Source organism: Pantherophis guttatus, chromosome 1, assembly GCF_059756535.1.
Source record: "Pantherophis guttatus breed Tessera chromosome 1, ASM5975653v1, whole genome shotgun sequence".
In the NCBI taxonomy this organism is placed as follows: Eukaryota; Metazoa; Chordata; class Lepidosauria; order Squamata; family Colubridae; genus Pantherophis; species Pantherophis guttatus.
The window spans coordinates 345,109,419-345,135,098 of record NC_142063.1 but is presented as its reverse complement, the minus strand read 5'-3'; the positions used below and the strand labels follow the sequence as shown (position 1 = coordinate 345,135,098).

Here is a 25,680-nt window from a genome sequence, read left to right as displayed (position 1 = left end):
TATCCAGATTACACAAAATTACAGTCATTGGGCAGAAGGTGTTCGATCAAGGAGTAGTACAAACACAAACACAGCAATTAAAAAAAAATTGAACAAGGTTAACCGAATTAAAATAGTCAAACAGTTAAAAAAAAACTTACCTTACTGATAGAAGAGAATATCTGTAGCTCAGGGTCAAACTGTAGGATCCTTGGTGCTCCTTGAGTTTCTTTTCTTGCAGATGTTTCATGGCCCAACTAAGGAACGTCATCAGTGCTAAAAGAGAAGGGGTTTATGGAGTGAAGGAGAAGGGGAGGAGGAGGAGAAAGAGGAGGAGGAGGCTTGTGGGTTCCTTAGCTTGGTTGTTTTCTGGCAAGACGTTTCATAACCCAACTAGGGAACATCATCAGTGCTACAAGGGAGTGGGTTTGCTGGAGAGGAGGAGAAAGAGCAGGAAAAGGAAGAGGAAAACTGGGGGGTCCTTGGTGCTGTCTGAGCTTGATTGTTTCATTACCCAACTAAGGAACATCATCAGTGCTGAAAAGGAATGGTGTTTGCGGAAAGGGAGGAGGAAGAGAGGGACTGTGGGTCCTTGATGCTCTCTAAACTTTGTTGTTTTCTTGTAGACGTTTCATTACCAAACTAGGGAACATTATCAGTGCTATCTCGCCTTCGCCCTCATTCAATCCTAGTTGCCATGACTGACCTTTTCTGTCTTCTCGCAGCTTCCAAGGAACTGCGATGGAGAAGTTGAAGCGGACGGTGGAGCAGGCCCGAGCTGCCTTTAATACGGGCAAGACGCGTCCGTTGGCTTTCCGGATCCAGCAGCTGAAAGCCTTGAAGAAGATGATGCAGGAGAAAGAGAAGGAGTTCTCCGCAGCCCTGAAGGCGGATCTCAACAAGGTTGGTGCTGTCGCATTTGGGTGTGTTGACGTTGGTGCAGAGAACGCTGGGGATGGAGCGGATACACAAGTAGCCGTTTGGTTGTCCGAATGCAGCTGACCTGGGGTTCCCTATTGCAGGTGGGATGAGGGCCCACTTCTCCCCGGGCCAGGGAGATTGTCAGACTTCGATGCTATCTCAAAATAAAATGAATTTCCAAACTGCCAATCTTTAAGGAAATCTTTTCTTTAATTGAGCACAGCCACCGGATCATGACTCGATGCGGACAAGACTGACCTTTTGCCCCCCCAATCCCTCCCTTTCCGATCCCCAAATCTCTGCTTCTCATTGGCTATCTTCCAAGTCATTCTTCAGACTTCTTGTCTCGTCATTTCCCAGGAATGTCTCCCCCTTCATTTCCACGACAACCCGACTTCAAAGGGATTTAGCAGGCAAAAGTTCAGAGCTTATCTCTCTCTCTCCTCTGCTCTCTATGCCAGCGGTCGAAACGCTGACAGAGATCTTGCTTGGAGGGTGAGAAGAAAAAATCGACCACAATACACCGAGTTTCTCTTGCAAAGGAATTAATTGTTGAAAGAGACTCAGGATTTCTTCTCCTGGCAGGGTTCAGGAAAACTGGAGGGGAGGGGGTCTGGGGAGATGGAAGTGGGGGCTGCTGCTCTCCCCTGATGATGCAGTAAAGTTTTAGCCCGAAGAGGAAGAAAATACATGGTACTGTTAGCAAAACAGGAGCTTACACCGGGAAGTCAGGAAAGCGTGAGAAAGAAACTCAAGATTTTCCCATCTTGATTCTCCTTCATTTATGTAAGAAATAACGGTGGCTTTTAGTAAAACAGGAGCCTACCCCAGGAAATCAGGAAAGTGTGAGGAAGAAACTCAATATTTTCCCATCTTGATTCTCCTTCATATGTGGAAGAAATGTACAGTGGCTTTTAGTAAAACAGGAGCTTACCCCAGGGAATCAGGAAAGTGTGAGGAAGAAACTCAATATTTTCCCATCTTGATTGTCCTTCATATATGGAAGAAATATACGGTGGCTTTTAGTAAAATAGGAGCTTACCCAGGAAATCAGGAAAGTGTGAGGAAGAAACTCAATATTTTCCCATCTTGATTCTCCTTCATATGCGGAAGAAATACACGGTGGCTTTTAGTAAAACAGGAGCTTACCCCAGGAAATCAGGAAAGCGTGAGAAAGAAACTCAAGATTTTCCCATCTTGATTCTCCTTCATATATGGAAGAAATAGCGGTGGCTTTTAGTAAAACAGGAGCTTACCCAGGAAATCAGGAAAGTGTGAGGAAGAAACTCAATATTTTCCCATCTTGATTCTCCTTCATATATGGAAGAAATAGCGGTGGCTTTTAGTAAAACAGGAGCTTACCCAGGAAGTCAGGAAAGCGTGAGAAAGAAACTCAATATTTTCCCATCTTGATTCTCCTTCATATATGGAAGAAATAGCGGTGGCTTTTAGTAAAACAGGAGCTTACCCAGGAAGTCAGGAAAGTGTGAGGAAGAAACTCAATATTTTCCCATCTTGATTCTCCTTCATATATGGAAGAAATATACGGTGGCTTTTAGTAAAACAGGAGCTTACCCAGGAAGTCAGGAAAGTGTGAGGAAGAAACTCAATATTTTCCCATCTTGATTCTCCTTCATATATGGAAGAAATAGCAGTGGCTTTTAGTAAAAAAGTCCCTTAGCAAACCATGGATTCATTTAATGACGGCTGTGTTTACTTTTCAACCTCCACGTTCACTTAATGATCTCCAGAGAAAAGACCCTAAAATCAGGTTTGACCCGCATTACAACTGTCCCCACTTAAGAACTGAAATTTCAGGCTCAATTACAATCAATAAAGGAGAATATTTGTAGCTCAGGGTTGACATGAGGGGTCTTCGGTGCTCTCTGAGCTTTGCTGGTTTTCAGCCCAATCCAAGAATCCCTTAAATCGGCCACACCCACGCAGACAGGCAAGACACAGGAATATAAACTGACAGCAAACAGCACTCCTTTCTACTGGTAGCATTGATGACGTTACCTAGTTGGGTCATGAAATGTCTACAAGCAAGCTCAGAGAGCACCAAGGACCCTGCAGTCGCCCTCCTCCTCCTCCTCCTCCTCCTCCCCCTCTTCCTCCTCCTCCTCCTCTTCTTCCTAAACCTCATTCCCTTCTAGCACTGAATATGTTACCTAGTTGGGTCATGAAACGTCTACAAGAAAACCCTCCTCCTCCTCCTCCTCCTCCTCCTCTCTGCAAACCCCTCTCCCTTCTAGGATTGATGATGTAACCTAGTTGGGTCATGAAACGTCTGCAAGAAAACCCTCCTCCTCCTCCTCTCTGCAAACCCCTCTCCCTTCTAGCATTGATGATGTAACCTAGTTGGGTCATGAAACGTCTGCAAGAAAACCCTCCTCCTCCTCCTCCCTGCAAACCCCTCTCCCTTCTAGGATTGATGATGTAACCTAGTTGGGTCATGAAACGTCTACAAGAAAACAAGGAAACATACTAACATAAAACATAAGAGCTCTTATTTACTAAATTTATTAAATTTATTTGGTACCCCTCCCGTTGCAAGGTGGCCCTTGCTTGTCTTTATTGATTTTCTTGTATTTGTTTCACAATTTTATATCAAACCCACCCACCCCTAACCGACACGGACGTGACTCTTGCAGAGTGAATTCAACAGCTTCAGCTACGAATTTATGATCGTCCTGGGCGAGATTGACCTGATGCTGGAGAAGCTTCCCGACTGGGCCAGCCCTCAGGCCGTGGAGAAGACGGTCCTGACATTGAGCGACAAGACCTACATCCATCGGGAGCCCCTGGGGGTGGTCCTGGTCATCGGGGCGTGGAACTACCCCTTCGTCTTGGTCATGCAGCCTCTGATAGCAGCCATCGCTGCCGGTAGGTGGTTTACTCACTTGAAATCCTCACCATCGGAATAGAGGTGGAAGGGACCCTGGAGGTCTTCTAGTCCAACCCCCTGCTCAAGCAGGAGACACTATATACCATTTGAGACAAATGGCTGTCCAGTCTCTTCTTAAAAACCTCCAGTGATGAAGCACCCACGACTTCTGGTGGCAAGCAGTTCCACTGGTTAATTGTCCTTACTGTGGGGAAGTTTCTCCTCAATTCCAGGTTGCTTCTCTCCTTGATTGGTTTCCACCCATTGCTTCTTGTCCTGCCCTCAGGTGCTTTGGAGAATAGCTTGACTCCCTCTTCTTTGGGGCAGCCCCTGAGATATTGGAAGATGCTATCATGTCTCCCCTGGTCCTTCTTTTCTCTTAGACTAGCCAAACCCAAATCCTGCAACCGTTCTTTATATATTTCTAATCTCCAGACCTTTGATCATTTTAGTTGCTCTTCCTTGCACTTTTCCCAGTGTCTCAGCATCCTTTTTTCTAATGTGGTGACCAAAACTGGATGCAGGATTCCAGATGTGTCCCAAAGGTGCTTTTTTTTCCAAGAGGCAACTGGACTTTCTGTTTTTTTGTTTTTTTGCAAAAAGGTTTTTTTTATATTTTTATTTTTTCCAACACACAAATTAACATCTTTTTGGAACAGAGCCCTGATCCAGTCATCAATTTATACAGGTTTCTTTTTTCCCATCTTTAACAAAATTTTGTATATTCTATTTTGCCATAACACTTATTTCTTAAGCTTAACTCACCTATCTCAACTAATACCATCTTTAAAAAAAATTAAATCAAATTTACTTAATGAAAACAATTACCCTTCTATTAACCCCCCTTAAATCTTAATTCAATTAATACTTCATAGTACATTTCACAATTCTTACCCTAAATCCTCACTATTAACAATGCTTAATCTTAAATGACCTATCTCCCCTATTACCATCTTATAAAAAGTTTACTCTTATTTATTTAATCAAAACAATTAATTTAATTTAATTTAATTAATCATATTTCTATGCCGCCCAACTCCCAAGGGACTCTGGGCAACTTACCCTTCTAATTACCCTTCTATTAATCCATTTTAAATCTCAATTCAATTAATACCTCATAATACATTTCACAATTCTTAGCCTAAATCCTATTAAGAATACAGGTCAAACATGTTTATGTTTAAAAATCTTATTTCCCTTTCTAAAAGTTCCCCACATTTTTTACTTCGTATAATGCTCAATAAATCTTTATTTCCCTATTACTTCACCAAATTTAGATCCCATCTCTAATCCCAAAAATATAGCAATTTAACCTTGAAACCTAGTTCTTAATTCAAATAAGACTACAATACAATTTTCGAATTATTTCCCACTATTCTATCTCTTTAACCATACCATTTGATTAATAAATAAATAAATAAATTTGACTTTCTGTTTTTTCTTTGAAGACATTTCGCTTCTCATCCAAGAAGCTTCTTCAGGAATGAGGCAAAAAATTCCGTTGCTAAGTGAGACTTCCGTTAAGGGAGCTTTGCCCCTTTTTACGACCTTTCTTGCCACAATTGTTAAACGAATTGCTGCCGTTGTTCAGTTAGTAACATGTTACTAAATGAATCTGGCTTCGCCGATCAAAAGGGGATCACGTAACCCCGAGACACTGCAGCCTTCGTCATAAATAGGAGCCAGTTGCTGAGTATCCGAATCACGTGACCACAGGGATACTGCAACCGTCGTAAATGTGAAAAACGGCCATAAGTCACTTTTTAAAGTGCCGTTGTAACTTCGAATGGTCACTAAATGAGCTTTTGTAAGTCAAGGACGACCTGTATCATAAAACATATAGCAAAAAAACCCCGTAAAATAACATTCATTTCAATTCATTCTTAAAGACGGAATAAATTCAGCTAGGCCTCAACTGGTAGCTTAGCAACAATTCCAAAATTGTTACCAAAACAATTTTCCAATTGTTACCAAAACAATTTTTTCCAAAAAAAGCTACCTATGACCCAGAGGAGCGGGAGAAGTCACTTCGCTTAAAATCTGCACGATTCACTTAAGGACCACAAAGATTCACTCAGTGACCGTGGTAGAAAAAGTTGTAAAGTCAGACCCGCCTCCCTTAACAACCGTTTTGCTTAACGGTGGAAATTCTGGCCTCCCCAAATGTGATGATAAGTTGACGACCAACTGTAATTTGGGTTCCGGCATGGAGCACGGGGGTTGGACTGGATGACCTCAGGGTGTCCTTTCATTCTCCATTCCTGCATTATGTGTTGTTTTTCAGGCAATGCTGTCGTGGTCAAGCCGTCAGAGGTCAGCGAGAACACAGCCAAGATGTTTGAAAAGCTGTTGCCTCAATACCTCGACAAGGTGAGGGTGAACAATTGTTGCTGTGTGGCTTCGCGGTGTGGTTGCGTTTCATTTGCCAACAGCCAGGGCTTGTGTGTTTTTGTGCGTGTGGTTGTGTTTCACTCCAAAAGGCCACTATGTTGTGGCCCGTACGCGGCCTGTGCAGCTAGTAGCTGATTCCGACAGCGAGGAGGCTGGTGTGGTGCTGCGCCAGCAGCCTGTGCAGCTGGCACTCAAGTCAGACAGTGAGGAGGCTGGAGAAGACGTGGTGCCAGAGACAGGGATTCAGCCAGGGCCTTCAGAACTTCCAGAAGCTTCCACGGGTGAAGAGGAAGAAGAGGAGGAGCCTCTTCTCGATGCACGGGCGCGCAGAGCTGCCAAAAGGCAGGAGTGGCTCCTCAGGAGGAGGTCTCCTCGAGAGTAAGGCTTGGGGCTAATTGGCCACTCCCTTAGCCTATTTAAGGAGGAATGCCGACTGAAGCAATTTGCAGGGAACAACTTCATTCACTCTCCTTCGCATCTTGATCTTAATTCTCTTTATCAGTTTCCTGCAAATTGCTTCTGGGCTTTCTGCCAACCATAGTAAGATTACGATTCTTTATTCTTTGGATTCTTGTAGGCTGTTAAGAGAGTTAATTAACAGCCTTTGTTTGAAAAAAAGACTGATTTAATTTAGTAAACTAAGGTTTGTACAGACTTTGTGTGTGCTGCGTTCTTTGGGGTCCGTAGCTGGGGCAGAACACACTACAGGAAGTTCTCGACCTACATCCATTCGTTTAGTGACTGTTCGAAGTTAGAAGAACACTAAAAGAAGTGGTACAGGTAGTCCTCTACTTACAACAGCTCATTTAGTGACCGTTCAAAGCTACCACGGCACTGAAAAAAAGTGACTTTGGGGCCGTTTTTCACACTTAACGACCCTTGTAGTGTTTCCAGGTTCACATGATTTACATTTGGATCTTTGACAACTGACTCACATTTATGATGGTCTCATAAATGTGACCGTCACATGATCCCCTTTTGCGACCTTCTGATAAGTCCAGGGAGAAGCTAGATTCATTTAACGACCGTGTGATTCATTGAAGAACTGCAGTGAATTCCCTTAAGAAATGTGGCAAGAAAAGTCGTAAAAAGGGGGCAAAATTCACTTAACAAATTTCTCACTCAGCAACATAAATTTGGGGATCGGTTGTGGTCGTAAGTCGAGGACTACTTGTATATGGCCATTTTTTTTTCACACTTATGACTGTTGCAGCATCCCCACGTGATCAAGTTTTGGACGCTTGGCAACTGACTCGTATTTATGACGGTTGCAGTGTCCCTGGGGTCACGTGCTCCTCTTTTGCGACCTTTGGACAAGCGAAGTCATTAAGGTAGCCGGATTTACTTAACAACCATGTTATGAATTTATAACACCTGCAGTGATTCACTTAACAACTGCGGCGAGAAAGGTTGTAAAATGGGGCAAAACTCCCTGAACATCTCGTTTAGCAAGGGAAAGTTTGGGCTTCAATTTTGTAACTTTTCTTGCCACCGGTTGTTAAGTGAATCATTGCAATTCTTTAAGTGAGTCACATGGTTGTTAAGCGAATCCGGCTTCCTCGTTGACTTTGCTTGTCAGAAGGTCGCAAAAGGGGATCAACTGACCCAGGACACTGCGACCGTCATAAATATGAAACTCGTTGCCAAGTATCTGAATTTTGATCCCATGATCCATGGGGATGCTGCAAAGATCATAACTCTGAAAAATAAGTCACATTTTCAGCGCCATTGTTAACTTTGGTCACTAAACAAACTGTTGTAAGTCAAGGACTGTCTTAGCCACTCTCTCTCCCTTAGCAACATAAATGTTGGGGGTCAATTGTGCCGTAAGTCGAGGACTACCTGCGTAAACCTCAGCCTATTAAACAGGACCAATTAAAATATTGAAAATGTTTTGAAGTTTTTTTAAAAAACATTTAAGATTAGAAATTAAAATGTTGAATGCTCTTTTGAAGACCGAACCTTTGAAATTATAAAATTGTTTCAATTTTGATCAGGTGACCACGGACGATGCTGCGAATACTTTTTCCAGTATTGTTGTAACGTTGAGCAGTCGCTGAACGAATCGTTGTAAGTCGAGGACTCCCTGTATGCGGAGATGAAAACCCATTTATTTATCTACAGGTGGTCCTCGACTTAACAACAGTTCATTTAGTGACCGTTCAAAATGACAACAGCACTGAAAAAAGTGAACTTACGACCCTTTTTCACACTTAACGACCGTGGCAGCCTCCCTAAGGTCACATAATTTATATTTGGATGCTTGACAACGGACTCATAGTTATGACGGTTGCAATGTCCCGGGGGAGTGGTGGTTACGTGATCCCCTTTTGCGACCTTTTAACCAGGAAAGTCCACCGGGAATCCAGATTCACTTAACAGCCATGTGACTCATTTAACAAATGCAAGGATTCGCTTAACAACGGTGGCAAGAAGAGTCATAAAATTTGCCAAACTTGCTTAACAAATATTTCACTTTGCAACATCTCTTTTGGGCTCAATTGTGGTCGTAATTCGAGGACTCTCTGTATCCCCTCTGTGTCCCCCCCACGTCCCACCCCAGGATCTGTATCCGGTGGTCAACGGAGGGGTGCCGGAGACGACGGAACTGCTGAAGCAAAGGTTCGACCACATCTTCTACACGGGCAACAGCGCCATTGGCAAAATTGTCATGGAAGCCGCCTCCAAGCATCTGACCCCCGTCACTCTCGAGCTGGGCGGGAAGAGCCCTTGTTACATCGATGAGGACTGCAATCTTGAGGTGGCTTGCAGGTGAGTAGTTTGGCATCTTCTACAGGTAGCCCTCGACTTAACAATGGCTCATTGAGTGACCGACGTTTCAACGGCACTGAAAAAAGTCCGCTTATGACCGTTTTTCACACTTACGACTGTTCCAGCATCCCTGCGGTCACATGATCAAAACTGAGATGCTTGGCAACTGGCATGTATTTAAGAAGAGAAGAGAAGAAGAGAAGAGAGGCGGAGAGGAGAGGAGTGGAGAGTGTTGGGAAGGAAGAGGAGAGGAGAGGAGAAGAAAAGAGAAGAGAAGAATAGAATTAAGAATTAAGAATTGAATAGATAGAATAGAATTAAGAATAGAATAGAATAAAATCTTAGAATAGAATAGAATATAGAATAGAATAAAATTTAGAATAGAATAGAATAGAATTTAGAATAGAATAGAATAAAATTTAGAATAGAATTAAGAATAGAATAGAATTAAGAATAGAATAGAATAAAATTTAGAATAGAATAAAATAGAATTAAGAATAGAATAGAATTTAGAATAGAATAAAATTTAGAATAGAATAGAATGGAATTAAGAATAGAATAGAATAAAATTTAGAATAGAATAGAGAATAGAATAGAATAAAATTTAGAATAGAATAGAATTAAGAATAGAATAGAATAAAATTTAGAATAGAATAAAATAGAATTAAGAATAGAATAGAATTTAGAATAGAATAAAATTTGGAATAGAATAGAATGGAATTAAGAATAGAATAGAATAAAATTTAGAATAGAATAGAGAATAGAATAGAATAAAATTTAGAATAGAATAGAATTAATAGAATAGAATAGAATTAAGAATAGAATAGAATAAAATTTAGAATAGAATAGAATAAAATTTAAAATAGAATAGAATAGAATTAAGACTAGAATAGAATAGATTAGAATACTGTGTTTCCCTGAAAATAAGACCCTGTTTTATATTTTTTTGAACCCCGAACTCCACCCCGCGTGGAATAAGATGGGGCTTCTCTTGCCGTCTTACCTGATTTTCAGCTCTGTCTCCCTAACCCTAATCAGAAGAAATGGTGGGGACCAGCTGTGCATGCAGTTAAATATTTTCGGGGAGGTCTTATTTTCGGGGAGGGGGGATATTTCAGCGCCTGCGCTCAAAAGCCTGATTGGGCTTATTATCAGGGGATGCCTTATTTTCGGGGAAACAGGGTAGAATAGAATAACTTTATTGTCACTTTGAGTCTACACTAATCAGCATATACTCCAATATACACTATATAAACATGACAAGATAAATAAGTAAATACAAAATTATGCATATACCCACATAGATTATATGACACAGAGAAACAACACAGTCTAGTTCGGATGTATACGTGTACATGGTGAGAAAAACGAATCTTGCGAGATTACCAGACGGATGGGCTAGGGAACAAAGCTCTTCCAGAATCTGGTAGTCCTTCTATAGATACTTTGGAATCTCCTCCCAGAGCTGAGCAACAGAAATGGACCGTGAAGTGGGTATGTGGGGTCTCTAACAATGCTTTGAGCTCTAAGCACATAGCAGTTTTAAGCAATATCCTGAATGACGGGAAGCAAACTTCCTGTAATCTTCTCCACTGTCCTCACCACTCTCTGTAGGGACTTTCTATCTGAGGCACTGCGGCCACCAAACCAAACAGGGAGGCGGTTTTGTTAAAACGCTCTCCGTGGTGCCTCTGTAAAAAGTGGCCAGGACAGAAGGAGAAAGAGGTGCTCTCCTCATCCGACGCAGGAAATGCAGACGCTGGTTTGCACGCTTCAATTTAGGATTTCGTGAATTGGAATTTTTTAAAATTCCAATTACGGTCGTTAAGTCGAGTTCTACCTGTAATGTGGATCCCTGGCCTGAACCTGGGGTTCGGCTGGATGACCTCTGGAGAACCCCTTCCTACTCTTAACCTTCTGGGATTCTTTAATCCTTTTAGGCGGATTGCGTGGGGGAAGTACATGAATTGTGGCCAGACCTGCATTGCCCCGGATTATATCCTATGCAATCCATCCATTCAGAAGACCGTTGTGGAGATCATTAAAAAGACCGTCAAGGTAAGAACTAGGCCGGGGGTCTCCTGTGTCTGGGAAAGGCCAATTCCTGTTGTGGGGCAAGACAGGGTCATGACGGCATCAGAATTTGGGAGTTTCTGGGCAAATGCCAGTTGACTCTTCAAAAACAGAGAAACGTGCGTTGCTCCTTGACCAAAACTCCAGAGGAAACTTTTTTCCTCCGCCGGGATTAGCAGCAAAGCAGCTTCCATTGCAAGCTGTAGCACAAAGATTTTGGGGTAACAGTAAAAGGGAAGTTGCTTGTCTTTTGCACTGATGGTTTAGCAAAAGCCTCCTGGTGGTGCAGCTGCAGGAGAAGGGCGTAATCCCCAACCCCAACCCTTCGAGGTAGGCCAGGCCATGAGACAAACCCCACAGGCATAAAATAACAGAATCTTAATACAGTAAATACAAATTTACAAATTCTTCCCTTTTATATTGAAGGAAATCAGGCTGGAAAAATCGGTCTTTTTTTCCCCATCCTTCCTTCTGTTTTTTTTTCTCTCTTTCCTTCCTTCCTCCCTATTTTTTCTTTTTTCCTTTCTTTTTTCTCCCTCGCACCCTCCTTCCTTCCTTCCTTCTGGTTTTTTCTCTCTTTCCTTCCTTCCTTCCTCCCTATTTTGTCCTTTCTCCCTCCCTCCCTCCTTTCTTCCTTCCTTCTGTTTTTTTCTCTCTTTCCTTCCTTCTTACCTATTTTTTCCTTTTTCCCTTCCTCCCTCCCTCCTCCCTCCCTCCTTCCTTCCGTTTTTTCCTCTATCCTTCCTTCGTCCCAATTTTGTCCTTCCTTCCTTCCTCCCTCCCTCCCTCCCTCCCTTCTTTTTTCCCCTCTCTTTCCTTCCTTCCTCCATATTTTGTCCTTTCTCCCTCCCTCCTTCCTTCCTTCTGTTTTTTCCTCTCTTTCCTTCCTTCTTACTATTTTTTCCTTTTTCCCTCCCTCCCTCCCTCCTTCCTCCCTCCCTCCTTCCTTTCTTCCTTCCATCCTTCCTATTTTTCACTTTCCCCTCCCTCCCTTCTTCCTTCCTTCCTTCTGTTTTTTCCTCTCTTTCCTCCCTCCTTCCCTCCTTTCCTATTTTTTACTTTCTCCTACCTTCCTTCCTTCCTATTTTTTACTTTCCCCTTCCTTCCTTCCTTCCTCCCTCCCTCCCTCTTAAAAATCAGGCACAACTCACTTAACCGTCTCTCTTAGTGACAGAAGCTCCGTCCCTATTGCGGTCGTAAGTCGAGGACTAGCCGGTCCTGATTACCTAGAGCAGGGGTGTCTAACTCAAGGCCCGGGGGCCGGATCCGGCCTGCGTGGTGCTAACTCAAGGCCAAGCTCCGTTTTCGCTGGCAGAGCGTTGCAGGAGGCCGTCGCAGCCGTAAACGGAGCTCGGGAGACTGTTTGCGCTTGGGCCACCCCAGGCGCCCCCGACACGAGTGACGTCGAGCTGGCCACGGTGACCCCGCCCCCCCCAAGGTCAAACACAACCTCGATGCGGCCCTCGATGAAATCAAGTTTGACCCCCCCCCCCCGGCTTGGAGGGAGCCATCCGTGTTGATTCCCTTGCAGGAGTTCTACGGCGAGAACGTTAAGGACTCCCCGGATTACGAGCGGATTGTGAACAAGCGTCATTTCAAGAGACTGATGGGCCTTTTGGAAGGACAGAAGGTGGCCTACGGGGGTGAAACGGATGAGTCCGCCTGCTTCATAGGTGAGCCCCCAAACCAGTCAGATGCCCCAAAACCTCCCCAGGGGGAAAACACAACAACCCCCTCCCTCCCTCCCTCCCTCTTTCTTTCTCTTTCCTTCTTCCTCCCTCCCTCTCTCTCTCTCTTTCTCTCCTTCTTTTTCTTTCTTTCGTTCTTTTTCTTTCTTTCTCTCTCCCTCCTTCCCTCCCTCCCTCTTTCTTTCTTTCCTTCTTCTTCCCTCCCTCTGTCTTTCTCTCTCTCTTTCTTTCTTTTTCTTTCGTTCTTTCTTTTTCTTTCTTTCTCTCTCCCTCCTTCCCTCCCTCCCTCCTTCTTTCTCTTTCCTTCTTCCTCCCTCCCTCTCTCTCTCTTTCTCTCTCTCTCTCTTTCTTTTTCTTTCATTCTTTTTCTTTCTTTCTCTCTCTCTCCTTCCCTCCCTCCCTCTTTCTTTCTCTTTCCTTCTTCCTCCCTTCCTCCCTCCCTTTCTCTCTCTCTCTTTCTTTCTTTTTCTTTCTTTCTCCCTCCCTCCCTCCCTCCCTCTTTCTTTCTCTTTCCTTCTTCCTCCCTCCCTCCCTCTTTCTTCCTTTTTCTTTCTTTCTCCCTCCCTCCCTCCCTCCATTCCTTCCTTCCTTCCTTCCTCCCTTTCTTTTTCTTTCTTTCTCTCTCCCTCCCTCCCTCCCTCTTTCTTTCTCTTTCCTTCTTCCTCCCTTCCTCCCTTCCTCCTTTCCTTTCTTCCTTTTTCTTTCCTTCTTTCTCTTTCTCTCCCTCCCTCCTTCTCTTTCCTTCTTCCTCCCTCTCTCCCTCCCTCCCTCCCTTCCTTCCTTCCTTCCTTTCTTTTTCTTTCTTTCTCTCTCCCTCCCTCCCTCCCTTCCTCCCTCCCTCCTTCCCTCTTTCTTTCTCCTTTCTTCTTCCTCCCTCCCTCTTTCTTTCTTTCTTTCTTTCTTTCATTCTTTCTCTCTCTCTCCCTCCCTCCTCTCCTTCTTTCTTCCCTCTCTCCTTCCTTCCTCCCTCCTTCCCTCCCTCCCTCCCTTCCTTTGTCTTTCAGTTTCTGTAAAATTCTCGATGAATATAAATACAGATACATCAAAACAGATGCTTGCTCTGTGTCACCCAGTGCTGTGGCTAGCCCTGCCACTTAGCCTGCAGCCGAGAACCGTGGCTATTTTTGTGGCCTTCTCTCCCTTCCTCTCTTTCTAGCTCCCACGATCCTCACGGACGTCAATCCGGAAGCCCGGATCATGCAGGAAGAGATTTTCGGCCCCATCCTGCCCATCGTCACAGTGAAGGGGGTGGAGGAAGCCATCCAGTTCATCAACCAGCGCGAGAAGCCCCTCGCCCTCTACGTCTTCTCCGACAGCAACAAGGTAGACTTTGCCTTCCCAGGTTCCAGGCAGGCTCCATCTCTTTAAATTCAGGACTGTCTTCCTTTTGGGTACCTGGAGGGATCTCCTTCGGATATAAAACTTTTCTTTTTTATTCAGAGGTGTAGTTCCTTCCTTCCTTTTCTTTCTTTCTTTCTTTCTTCCTTTCTTTCTCCCTCCCTCCCTCCATCTCTCCCTTCCTTCCTTTCTTTCTTTCTTCCTTCCTTCCTTCCTTTCTCCCTGCCTCCCTCCCTCCGTCTCTCCCTTCCTTCCTTTCTCCCTGCCTCCCTCCCTCCGTCTCTCCCTTCCTTCCTTTCTTTCTTCCATCCTTCCTTCCTTTCTCCCTGCCTCCCTCCCTCTGTGTCTCCCTTCCTTCCTTTCTTTCTTCCATCCTTCCTTTCTTTCTCCCTGCCTCCCTCCCTCTGTGTCTCCCTTCCTTCCTTTCTTTCTTCCATCCTTCCTTTCTTTCTCCCTGCCTCCCTCCCTCCGTCTCTCCCTTCCTTTCTTCCTTCCTTTTTTTCTCCCTGCCTCCCTCCCTCCATCTCTCCCTTCCTTCCTTCCTTCCTTTCTTCCTTCCTTCCTTTCTCCCTGCCTCCCTCCCTCCGTCTCTCCCTTCCTTCCTTTATTTCTTTCCCCTACCTTCCTTCCTTTTCTTTCTTTCTTTCATTCTCCCTTCCTTCCTTTCTTTCTCCCTGCCTCCCTCCATCTCTCCCTTCCTTCCTTCCTACCTTCCTTCCTTTCTCCATGCCTCCCTCCCTCCGTCTCTCCCTTCCTTCCTTTATTTCTTTCCCCTACCTTCCTTCCTTCCTTTCTTTTTCTTTCTTCCTTTCTTCCTTCCTTTCTTCCTTCGTTTCTCCCTGCCTCCCTCCCTCCATCTCTCCCTTCCTTCCTTCCTTCCTTTCTTCCTTCCTTCCTTTCTTTCTCCCTGCCTCCCTCCCTCTGTCTCTCCCTCCCTACCTTCCTTCGTTCCTTCCTTCCTCTCTCTCTCTCTCTCTCTCTTTCTTTCTTTCTTTCTTTCTTTTTTTTTCTTTCTTTCTTTCTTCCTTGCTCTTTCCCTCCCTCCCTCCCTCCCTCCCGTCCTTCCGTTTTTCATCCAAACGAACTGACGTATCGACAGCCTTTGCACTCTCTGTTCTCTTCTCTCTTGCCTCCCAGGTCATCAATAAAATGATTGCCGAGACCTCCAGCGGCGGAGTGACCGCCAACGACGTCATCATGCACTTTTCCATTCCAGGTTTACCTTTCGGAGGCGTTGGTGAGTCTCAGAATGGAAGTCGTTTTGGGTTTCCTAATTAGAAAGATTTTCTGCTTAGATTCCTCCTTCCCCCAAGGCCACTTTCCCAGTCCCAGTGTGCTATGCATAGAGCCAAGGTGGCGCAGTGGTTAGAGTGCAGCACTGCAGGCTACTTCAGCTGACTTTCCGCCGTGCCCTCAAGACCCTGATGTTTCAACAGGCGGGGCTAAACATATGAACATGTGAATGATTTTTTATTTTTTTAAATGTTATCTAATTCTGGGTTTTTATTTAATTGACCAAACTAAGTAATAATTTTAATTAGCAATTTTATGATGTTTGTGTGTCTATATTTTTCTTGACTGTACACCGCCTTGAGTCCTACGGGAGAAAGGCGGTATAGAAATATAATAAATAAATAAATAAATAAATAAATAAATAAATAAATAAATAAATAAATAAACAAACAAACAAACAAACTGCTAGCTGCAGTTTGGCAGTTCGAATCTCACCTGGCTCAAGGTCGGCTCAGCCTTCCGTCCTTCCGAGGTCGGTAAAATAAATCGTTGGAGGAAAAGGCTGACTCTGTAAACCGCTTAGAGAGGGCTGTAAAAGCACTGTGAAGCGGTATATAAGTCTAAGGGATATTCTTTACGAAGGAAGGAAGAAAAGAAGGAAGGAAGGAAGAAAAGATAGAAGGAAGGAAGAAAAGGGAGGGAGGGAGGAAGGCAAGAAGGAAGGAAGGAATTTGTGGTGGCCCAGTGGTTATAAATGCAATATTGCAAGCTAACTCTGCTCGCAGTCAGGAGTTCGATCCTGACCGGCTCAAGGTTGACTCAGCCTTCTGTCCTTCCAAGGTTGGTAAAATGAGGACCCAGATTGTTGGGGCCAATGTGCTGACTCTGTAAACCGCTTAGAGAGGGCTGTAAAAGCACTGTGAAGTGGTATATAGGTCTAAATAGGTCTTGAAAGAGCCTTGGTGGCGCAGGGGACTAAAGTGCTGTTAAGTAGCACTTAGCTGCCAGCTGTCTGCAATTACTGCGAGTTCGAATCTCACCAGGCTCAAGGTTGACTCAGCCTTCCATCCTTCCGAGGTAGGTAAAATGAGGACCCGGTTTGTGGCGGCAATAAGCTGACTTTGTATAAAAAAGAACACCACTTGGGGAGGGCCGAAAGCCCTACTAAGCAGGTATATACAAAAGTATGAAGGCTGTTGCTTAACGCATTGTAAGACGCCTTGAGTCTCCGGAGAAGGGCAGCATATAAATCGAACCAATCAATCAATCAATCAATCAATCAATCAATCAAATCAATCTAAATGCTATTGCTATTTAACCAGGTTTGATCAAAGCTAGCCAGTGAGCAGGAATGCTGGAAAAGGACACAAACATTTTAACATTAAACACAACACCTGTTGACTTATTCAACGTCCCCATTTGGCCAGGTGTGCCCAAAGTAACTAGACATCTTTTGCACAATAGATAAGTAGGTTTGAAAGGGAAGAGATGTATATTTATTTTTGTTTATTAATTATTATTACTATTCTTGTGCCGTATCTGTAATTGGACGTTGGCGATCCTATTTTTATCAACAGCCTCACTTTTTTATTTGTTAATTAGGTTTTTCAATGTACTTTTGTTTTATTTATTTATTCGTATCCCACCTTTATTGCTTTATAAGTAACTCAAACCTGCAAAACATACCTAGTGCTCCTTCCTCTTCCTTTTTTCCCTACAACAACAACCCTGTGAGGTAGGTTGGGATGAAAGGGACCCGCCCAAAGTCACCCAGCTGCTTTTTGTGTCCCAAGGTGGGACTAGAACTCACTGTCTCCAGGTGATTGGCCCAATGTCCCCCAGCTGGCTTTCATGTCTAAGGCGGGACTAGAACTCCCCATCCCCCAGTGTTTAGGCCAAAGGCACCCAGTTGACTTCCATAGCTCAGCCAGGACTAGAACTCACTGTCTCCTTGTGATTCACCCACAGTCCCCCAGCTGGCTTTCATGTCTAAGGCGGGACTAGAACTCACTATCTCCTGGTAATTTGCCCAAAGGCACCCAGCTGGCTTTCATGTCTAAGGCAGGACTAGAACTCACTGTCTCCTGGTGATTTGCCCAATGTCCCCCAGCTGGCTTTCATGTCTAAGGCAGGACTAGAACTCACCATCGCCCAGTGTTTGGGCCAAAGGCACCCAGTTGACTTTCATACCTCAGCCAGGACTAGAACTCACTGTCCTCTGGTGACTGGCCCCAAGTTACCCAGTGGGCTTTCATGTCTAAGACGGGACTAGAACTCACCGTCTCCTGGTGATTTGCCCAAAGGCACCCAGCTGGCTTTCATGTCTAAAGCGGGACTAGAACTCCCCATCCCCCAGTGTTTAGGCCAAAGGCACCCAATTGACTTCCATACCTCAGCCAGGACTAGAACTCACCGTCTCCTGGTGACTGGGCCAAAGGCACCCAGCCAGCTTTCATGCCTAAGGGGGAGACTAGAACTCGCCGTCTCCTGGTTTTTATACAGCTCCCCTCTCCCCAGCTATGACCCCTTCCCTCGAAATCTGCTTCTCCCCACAGGTAACAGTGGCATGGGCGCCTACCACGGCCATTTTGGCTTTGATATCTTTTCCCATAAGCGCGGCTGCCTCATCAGGACGTTCAAGATGGAAGCCGTCAACGGTATTCGGTACCCCCCGAACAGCCAGAAGAAGGTGGATTGGGCTAAATTCTTCGTCTTGAAGCGGTTCAGCATGTGGAAGTTGGGCCTGGTCGCCCTCGCGGTGCTGGGCATAGTGGCCGCCATTGTGATCAAGGTAAGTCCTGGCGGGGTTGCGTAATGTCAGCCCTACGAAGTAGGCCAAAATAAGAACATAGACCCCCTCCACAAGGCTTCCGGGAAATGCTACAGGTTAGTCCTCGACTTACGACCGCTTGTTTAGCAACCGCTTGAAATTACAGGGAGTCCTCGTCTTACGACCCGAACGTTCCTCTTGCTAAGTGAGAGGCGTTGAGTGAGTCTTGCTCCATTTTATGACCTTCCTTTTTTTTTTTTTGCTTTAATTTTAATTAAATTTTAATTTTTTCAAGCATGCCGGGCTGGCTTAAGAAGAAATTTTTAAATGTTTTAATTGGTAATGAGTTTTAATTGGGCCAAATTTATATATCTTTTAATTGTTTTTTTAATATTTGTACTGCATGTTTTTTAATTTTGGCTGTACACCGCCCTGAGTCCTCAGGGAGAAGGGCGGTATAGAAATTTAATAATAATAATTTATATGCCGCCCTTCTCCGGAGACTCAGGGCGTTAAGCAATAGCCTTCATACTTTTGTATATTTATACAAAGTCAGCTTATTGCCCCCACAAACTGGGTCCTCAATTTACCTACCTTAGAAAGGATGGAAGGCTGAGTCAGCCTTGAGCCTGGGGAGATTCGAACTTGCAGTAATTGCAAGCAGCAGATGTTAATAACAGTGCTTTAGTCCACTGTACTACAGGCTCTTTGCCACCGTGGTTGAAGGCAGCCCCCTGCGTGACACCGAGCGGTCCATAAACGAACGGTCGTATGTCGAGGACTGCCTGTCCTCTCGTTGACGATTGACGTCTCAGTGAATCGTAGGAAGCCAAGCGGGATGGTATCAAGTTAGTATTTGGATGAGAGACAACCAGGAAATCTCTCGGGTGGAAAATAGCCTGGGAATCTGAAAAAAACCACATTCCAGAAAAAGGCAGGGATGATCCACTCCAGATGGCTGCCAGGAAAAAAGGATTAAGGATATTTATAATGAGATCAGATGTCACCCTTGATGTGCAGAGGAGGGAGCTCAGCTCAGGTTACAGCACCTGTCAGTCCATCTGATGATGAGGGGGCTGGAGGCTAAAACATACAATGAACGGTTGCAGGAACTGGGCCTGGCTGGTCTAGTGAAGAGAAGGACCAGGGGAGACAGGAGAGCATCTTCCAATATTTGAGGGGCTGCCCCAGAGAGGAGGAAGGGGGTCAAGCTATTTTCCAAAGCAAAAGGAAGGAAGGAAGGAAGGAAGGAGGGAGGGAGGGAGGGAAGGAAGGTGGAAGGGGGGAAAGAAAGAGAGAGAGAGAAAGAAAGAAAAGAAAGAAAGAAAGAAAGAAAGAAAGAAAGAAAGAAAGAAAGAAAGAAAGAAAGAAAGAAAGAAAGACAGACATCTGAATGAACCATAGATGGACAGAAGACATGGCTGATCTAGGGAAGAGAAGGACCAGGGGAGACAGGAGAGCATCTTCCAATATTTGAGGGGCTGCCCCAGAGAGGAGGAAGGGGGTCAAGCTATTTTCCAAGGCACCCGAAGGCCAGACAAGGAATCATGGATGGAAACTGATCAAGGAGAGATTCGACCTGGAAATAAGGAGAAATTTTCTGACAGTGAGAACAATAAACCAGTGGAACTGCTTGCCACCAGAAATTGTAGGTGCTCCATCACTGGAGTTTTTAAAGAAGAGATTGGACAACCATTTCCAACAAGATCTCCTGGTTTAGCTGGCTAGATTTAAAGACCTCTAAGGTCTTTCAACTCTGTTATTCTGCATTCAGATAGATAGATGGGTAGATATAGATGATTAGGTAGGTAAGAAGGTAGCAGGGGTGGGTTTCAAATTTTCTTACTACCGGTTCTGTGGGTGTGGCTTGGTGGGTGTGACTTGGTGGGCGTGGCAGGGGAAGGATACTGTAAAATCTCCATTCCCACCCCACTCCGGGGGAATTTTACTGCAAAATCCCCATTTCCTCCCGATCAGCTGGGACTAGGGAGGCAGAGAATAGATCGGGGTGTGGCCAGTCAGAATTTTTACTACCGGTTCTCCAGAACTGGTCAGAACCTGCTGAAACCCACCTCTGGAAAGTAGGTAGGTAGGTAGGTAGGTAGGTAGGTAGGTAGGTAGGTGGATGGATGGATGGATGGATAGATAGATAGATAGATAGATAGATAGATAGATAGATAGAGAAGGATAAATGGAAAGAGATAATAGACGAACAGAACAGAACAGAACAGAATTAAAACTATAATTCTTTATTGGCCAAGTGTGATTGGACACACAAGGAATTTGTCTTGGTGTATATGCTCTCAATGACAGACAGACAGACAGACAGAAAAAAAGAAAGAAAGACAGACAGAAAGAAAGAAAGAAAGAAAGAAAGAGAAAGAAAAAAGAAAAAAAGAAAGAAAGAGAAAGAAAGAAAGAAAGACAGAAGAAAGAAAGAAAGAACCAGCCTAAAACTAAGGAGAAATTTCCTGACAGAACAATTAACCAGTGGAACAACTTGCCTCCAGAAGTTGCATATGCTCCAACACTGGAAGTTTTTAAGAAGAGATTGGATAACCATTTGTCTGAAGTGCTGTAGGGTTTCCTGTTCCAGCAGGGGGTTGGACTAGAGGACCTCCAAGGTCCCTTCAACACTATTATTTTGTTATTATGTTATCTGGAAATAGCTACTTTGGAACTTAAAAGCCCTGACTGATTATTTTAATTTAAAGCATGCCTGGCCTTCAACCATTATTTCTTTTCTGTGTTTTTTTGCCCTTCAGTCTTCTTCATTATTCATGCATGGGGGCTGATTGGGAGCCAAAAGTTTATCTGAAATATAGGTAGTCCTTGGCTTATGACCACAACGGAGCCTCCAATCTTCGTTGCTAAGCAAGACAGTTGTTAAGGGAGTCATGTCCTGTTTTACGACCTTTCATGCCAAATACGTTAAGCAAATAAGCGCAGTTGTTACATCAATCATGCAGCTGTTAAGTGAATTTTGCCTGATTTTTATGACCTTTCCTGCCACGGTTGTTAAGTAAATCACTGCAGTTAGCAACATGGTTGTTAAGTGAATCTGCCTTCCCCCTGGCCTTTGCTTGTCAAGGGTCGCAAAACGGGATCACATGTCCCCTCGGGACACTGCAACTGTCAAAAGTACATGCCAGTTTCTAAGCATTTGAATTTTGATCACGTGACCATGGGGAATGCTGCAATGGTCATTAAGTGTGAAAAATGGCCGTAAGTCACTTTTTTCAGTGCCCTTATTACTTTGGACAGTCAGTAAATGAATGGTTGCAAGTTGAGGACTATCCATATAATAAATAATGCTACAGGGCCCTGATGGCAAACCTATGGCACGCGTGCCACAGGTGGCATGCAGAGCAAAATCGGAGGGCACGCGAGCTCAGCTCCAGTGCGCCAGCTAATTTTCGGGCCTTCTGGGCCCACCAGAAGTAGGGAAACAGCCTGTTTCCTGCCTCCGGATGGCCTCGGAGTGGGTGGGGGGAGGCCCGTTCTTTGCTCTCCCCAGGCTCCAGAGCCTCTCCAGGAGGCCGGAAACGGCCCATTTGTCAACTTCCGGTGGGACCAGTAGGCCCATTTTTTGTTCTCCTCATTCTCCAGAGCCTCTCTAGGAACCTGGGGAGGGCGAAAACGGCCTTCCTCACCCAGCAGAGGCCCTCCAGAGGCCGCAAACGGGCCATTTTCAGCTTCCCCAGGCTCCTAGAGAGGCTCTGGAGCCTGGGGAGAGCAAAAAATGGGCCTACCGGGCCCACCATGCCATCACGTGCTAAATGCGGGGGGAGCGTGGGGGGGTCGCACGTGCATGCACGGGGGTGGGGCGCACATAATTATGGGTGTGGGCACGCTCGCGCGTGACCCCCCCTCGCTCCCTGCCGCTTTTGGCACGCGATGGCAAAAAGGTTAACCATCACTGCTATAGAGTGACCAACAATCATGGTAAATAACGCCCATTTCAGAGGTCCCACGTTTTCTCCCCCTCTAAATCCATTTTCCTTTTGTCTGTTATCCTGTTTGTAATTGAGGTAGTCCTCCACTTACGACCACAATGGAGCCCAAAGTTTATGTTGCTAAGTGAAACATTTGTGAGGTGATTTTTTTTATAACCCATTTTACAACCTTTCTTGCCACTGTTGTTAAGTGAGTCTCTGCAGTGGTTAAGTTAGCAACACGGTCGTTAAGTGAATCTGGCTTCCCCGTTGACTTTGCTTGTCAGAAGGTCGCAAAAGGGGATCACGTGCCCCCCCAGGACGCTGCAACTGTCATAAATACGAGTCACTTGCCAAGCGTCCGAATTTTCATCACATGACCACGGGGAGGCTGCAGTGGTCATAAGTGTGAAAAATGGTCATAAGTCACATATTTTTAGTGCCATTGTAACTTTGAGCGGTCACTAAATGTTGTAAATTGAGGATTAGCTGTAGAACAAAACAGTGTGAATAAGCACAGAGTAAATTTTACCTCAGTTTCTTGATCATTTTTCCTCCTAAAAGAGGATGATTTTGCACCATTAGATTAGGGTACAGCCAGGTAACCCTCAATTTACGACCACAATTGACCCCCAACGTTTCTGTTGTTAAGCGAGACAGTTAAAGGGGTTTTATCAACCGTCTTGCCACATCTGCAGTTGTTACGTTAGCAACACAGTTGTTAAGTGAATCTGGCTTGTTGATTTTGCTTTTCAGAAGGTCGCAAAAGGGGACTCTGGGACCGTCCTAAATACGAGTCAGTTTCCAAGCACCTGAAATTTTCATCACGTGACCAACGGGGATGCGGGAGTTGTAAGTGTGAAAATCGGTCCTAAGTCGCTTTTATACAGTGCCGTTGCAGTAACTTTGAATGGTCATTAAATGAACTGTTGCAAGAAGGTCACAAAAGGGCATCACAGACCTCCAGGATACTGGGACCGTCATAAATACGAGTCAGTTGCCAAGTGTCTGACCCTGGGGATGCTGCAATGGCCGTAAGTGTGAAAAAGGGTCCTACATCACACATTGTAACTTTGAACGGTCACTAAATGAACTGTGGTAAGTCGAGGACTGATACCTGTATTCCGGCCATTTTGAGATTACCCTAATGCAGGGATGGCTAACCTTTTTGCCATCGCGTGCCAAAAGCAGGGTGAGCACGGGGGGGTCATGCGTGTGCGTGCCCACACCCATAATTCTATGCGCCCTGCTCCGCGCATATGCGCGTAACCCCACCACACGCTTCCCCCGCTTTTGGCACGCAATGGCGTGATGGGCCCAGTAGGCCTATTTTTCACCCTTCAGTCTCCAGAGCCTTCCTTGGAGCCTGGGGAGGGCGAAAACGGTCTTCCCCACCCCCATGGAGGCCGGAAACGGTTTGTCAACTTCCAGGGGGCCCAGAAGGCCCAAAAATCAGCTGGCCGGTGCGTGCATGTGCGCCGGAACTGAGCTCGTGTGCCCACTAATATGGCTCCGCATGCCACCCGTGGCACGCATGTCATAGGTTCACCATCATGGCCCTAATGTATTAAACCCATTTTATCTGACCTCTCTAAAAGTTTCTTTCAAGCCACACCACTTGCAGCTATTTCTCGACTTATGTCCATTCATTTAAGAACCATTCGAACTTATGATGGCACTGAGAAAAAGTGATTTATGACCAGTCCTCACACTTATGACCAAATAAAAAAAAAATTGGTATGTATGTAGGACGGTTGCGGCATCCCATGTGATTTCCATTTGCAACCTTCCCCGCGAGCTTCCGACAAGCCACGTCAACGGGTGGGGGGGAGTCAAATTCACTTAACAACTGTGTGATTCACTTAACAACTACAGTGATTTTTGCTTAACAAAAATGGCAAAAACAACAATAATTGGTGATTCACTTAACAACTGCCCTGCTTAGCCACGGAAATTCTGGTCCCAATTGCAATCATTGATCGAGAACTACCTGTATCTCTTTTTTTTTTTTCCAATTGCAGAAATTTAATATTATTTTTTTTTCCTTTTCGCAGGTGGTACTTTTCTGAGAACGCAATTCCGCAGAGGCTATCGCACAACGTGGTGTTAAAAAGAGCTCTTCCAGGCAGTGTTTGTGTGTTTGCACATGTGTGTATGTGTCGGGTGGGGTATCTTTTTCTAACACTTACTTACAAGAGTTAACGCAATTTCTTCTTAATCATTAAACTCAAAATAGGGGAAGCACCAAAGGTTGATTTCTCGGGTGAGAGTATATCTTATATATATTCTTATATTTCTTCTCTCCGGGAAAGACAGTTTGCACCAAAGAAAAGGAAAACACAAGTTTCAAGAAAAAATGATTTAAGTTAGAGGACTTAGGAAAAGGCCCCAAAGATATTTTTCTTACAGAGTCTTTTTTTAAAGCAAGCTTGTTCTGTTGTCAGGTGGGGAAAAAAAATGAAGTTTTCGTTGCTTTTTGGGGAAATAGCAGCTTCTGTTGATTTTTTTTCCTTTTCTTTTCTTTGAAAGGAGCAATTAAAACTTTTGCATTTTACAGCCGTGTTATGGCAGGGAACAAAATGCATTTGAACCCAAAATTGTTTTTTTTTTTTTAAAGTGCTTTTTTAAAAGCTCTGAGGGCCACTGAATTTTGTCTTCCACAGAGATATTTCTGATCTATAAATAGTGTTTCTCAAACTTGACAGCTGGACGATGGGTGGACTTCCACTCCCAGAATTCCCCAACCAACTTGGCTGGCTGAGGAATTCTGGGAGTTGAAGTCCATCCCTCATAAGGCCTGCTGGCTGGGGAATTCTGGGAGTGGAAGTTCATCCATCTTAAAACATGCTGCCTGGGGAATTCTGGGAGTTGAAATCCACCCATCGTCCAGCTGCCAAGTCTGAGAACTGTTACCCAAGGAAACGTTCAGAGGTTTGAGAGTGATGTGTTAGGCCCGTATGCTATTCATCAGAGGTGCAATCTGGTTGTACTACAATTCCAGCCGTCCCCAGCCGGAATAAGTTCCATTGTACAGGAGCTCCGCAGCTCTTGAAAGTAAATCTCCCTCACCACCACTTTGTATTTACAGCTCAAAAAACTAGGGAAGGTCTCTACAAAGATGTTTTCCCCCACCGTCCTTATTGCTGCTATGGGTTTAGCAATCTCTTTCTGACGGTTGCCTCAATTGCAAACTCTTCTTCCTATCTCCCAAGATCAGTTCCGCATCCCATTATCCTGAGCGTGCCCTATGCATCCCTCGGCCATTGGTTCTTCAACCACCCTAGGTTTGAAACCAGCAGACATCAAACAAACTAGGATTAATAGTGTAAGAAGTAATCGCGCACCCTCCTAAAGATTGAAATACTTTGGGGAATATTAAAAGAGGCCAAATATTATATTTCCCGAAAGGAGAAATGGAGAAACGTGTTTTTAAAGGCAGAAAGCAGCCTCAACAGCCTCCAGCAGATGCCTGAAGTCTAGAGATAGATATTTTGTGCCAATTAAGAAATCCAGGCCAGCCTATTCACAAACAAAACACCTTCTGCTCCAAATGATGAGATTAAGAATTTATATCCCCCCCACCCAAATTCTAAGGACAGGACAGGCTCTTTAGAATATAATAGGATTAACCCACTACCATTAGAATAGCAAAAACACACCAATCTCACTACAATCCCCTGCAGCATTTCAGAA

General features: G+C 44.6%; 1 protein-coding gene across 4 annotated transcripts in view; it reads left to right on the top strand.

Annotated features, from left to right (window-relative positions):
* ALDH3A2 (aldehyde dehydrogenase 3 family member A2) overlaps positions 1–24,319 on the top strand; it is a 46,274-nt gene extending 21,955 nt beyond the window's left edge. For 2 of the 4 annotated variants that reach the window (XM_060685634.2, XM_060685633.2), the window contains exons 2-12: positions 705–882; positions 3,555–3,786; positions 6,072–6,157; positions 8,742–8,950; positions 10,891–11,008; positions 12,555–12,696; positions 13,868–14,034; positions 15,187–15,286; positions 17,838–18,073; positions 22,744–22,839; positions 24,042–24,319. In XM_060685634.2, coding sequence (XP_060541617.2) covers positions 705–882; positions 3,555–3,786; positions 6,072–6,157; positions 8,742–8,950; positions 10,891–11,008; positions 12,555–12,696; positions 13,868–14,034; positions 15,187–15,286; positions 17,838–18,073; positions 22,744–22,803 — 1,528 coding nt within the window. In that variant the 3' untranslated portion in view covers positions 22,804–22,839; positions 24,042–24,319. The remainder of the gene's footprint in view (positions 1–704; positions 883–3,554; positions 3,787–6,071; positions 6,158–8,741; positions 8,951–10,890; positions 11,009–12,554; positions 12,697–13,867; positions 14,035–15,186; positions 15,287–17,837; positions 18,074–22,743; positions 22,840–24,041) is intronic. The other 2 variants (XM_087883464.1, XM_087883465.1) reach the window with 1 other exon arrangement.
* The last annotated feature ends 1,361 nt before the right edge of the window (positions 24,320–25,680 follow it).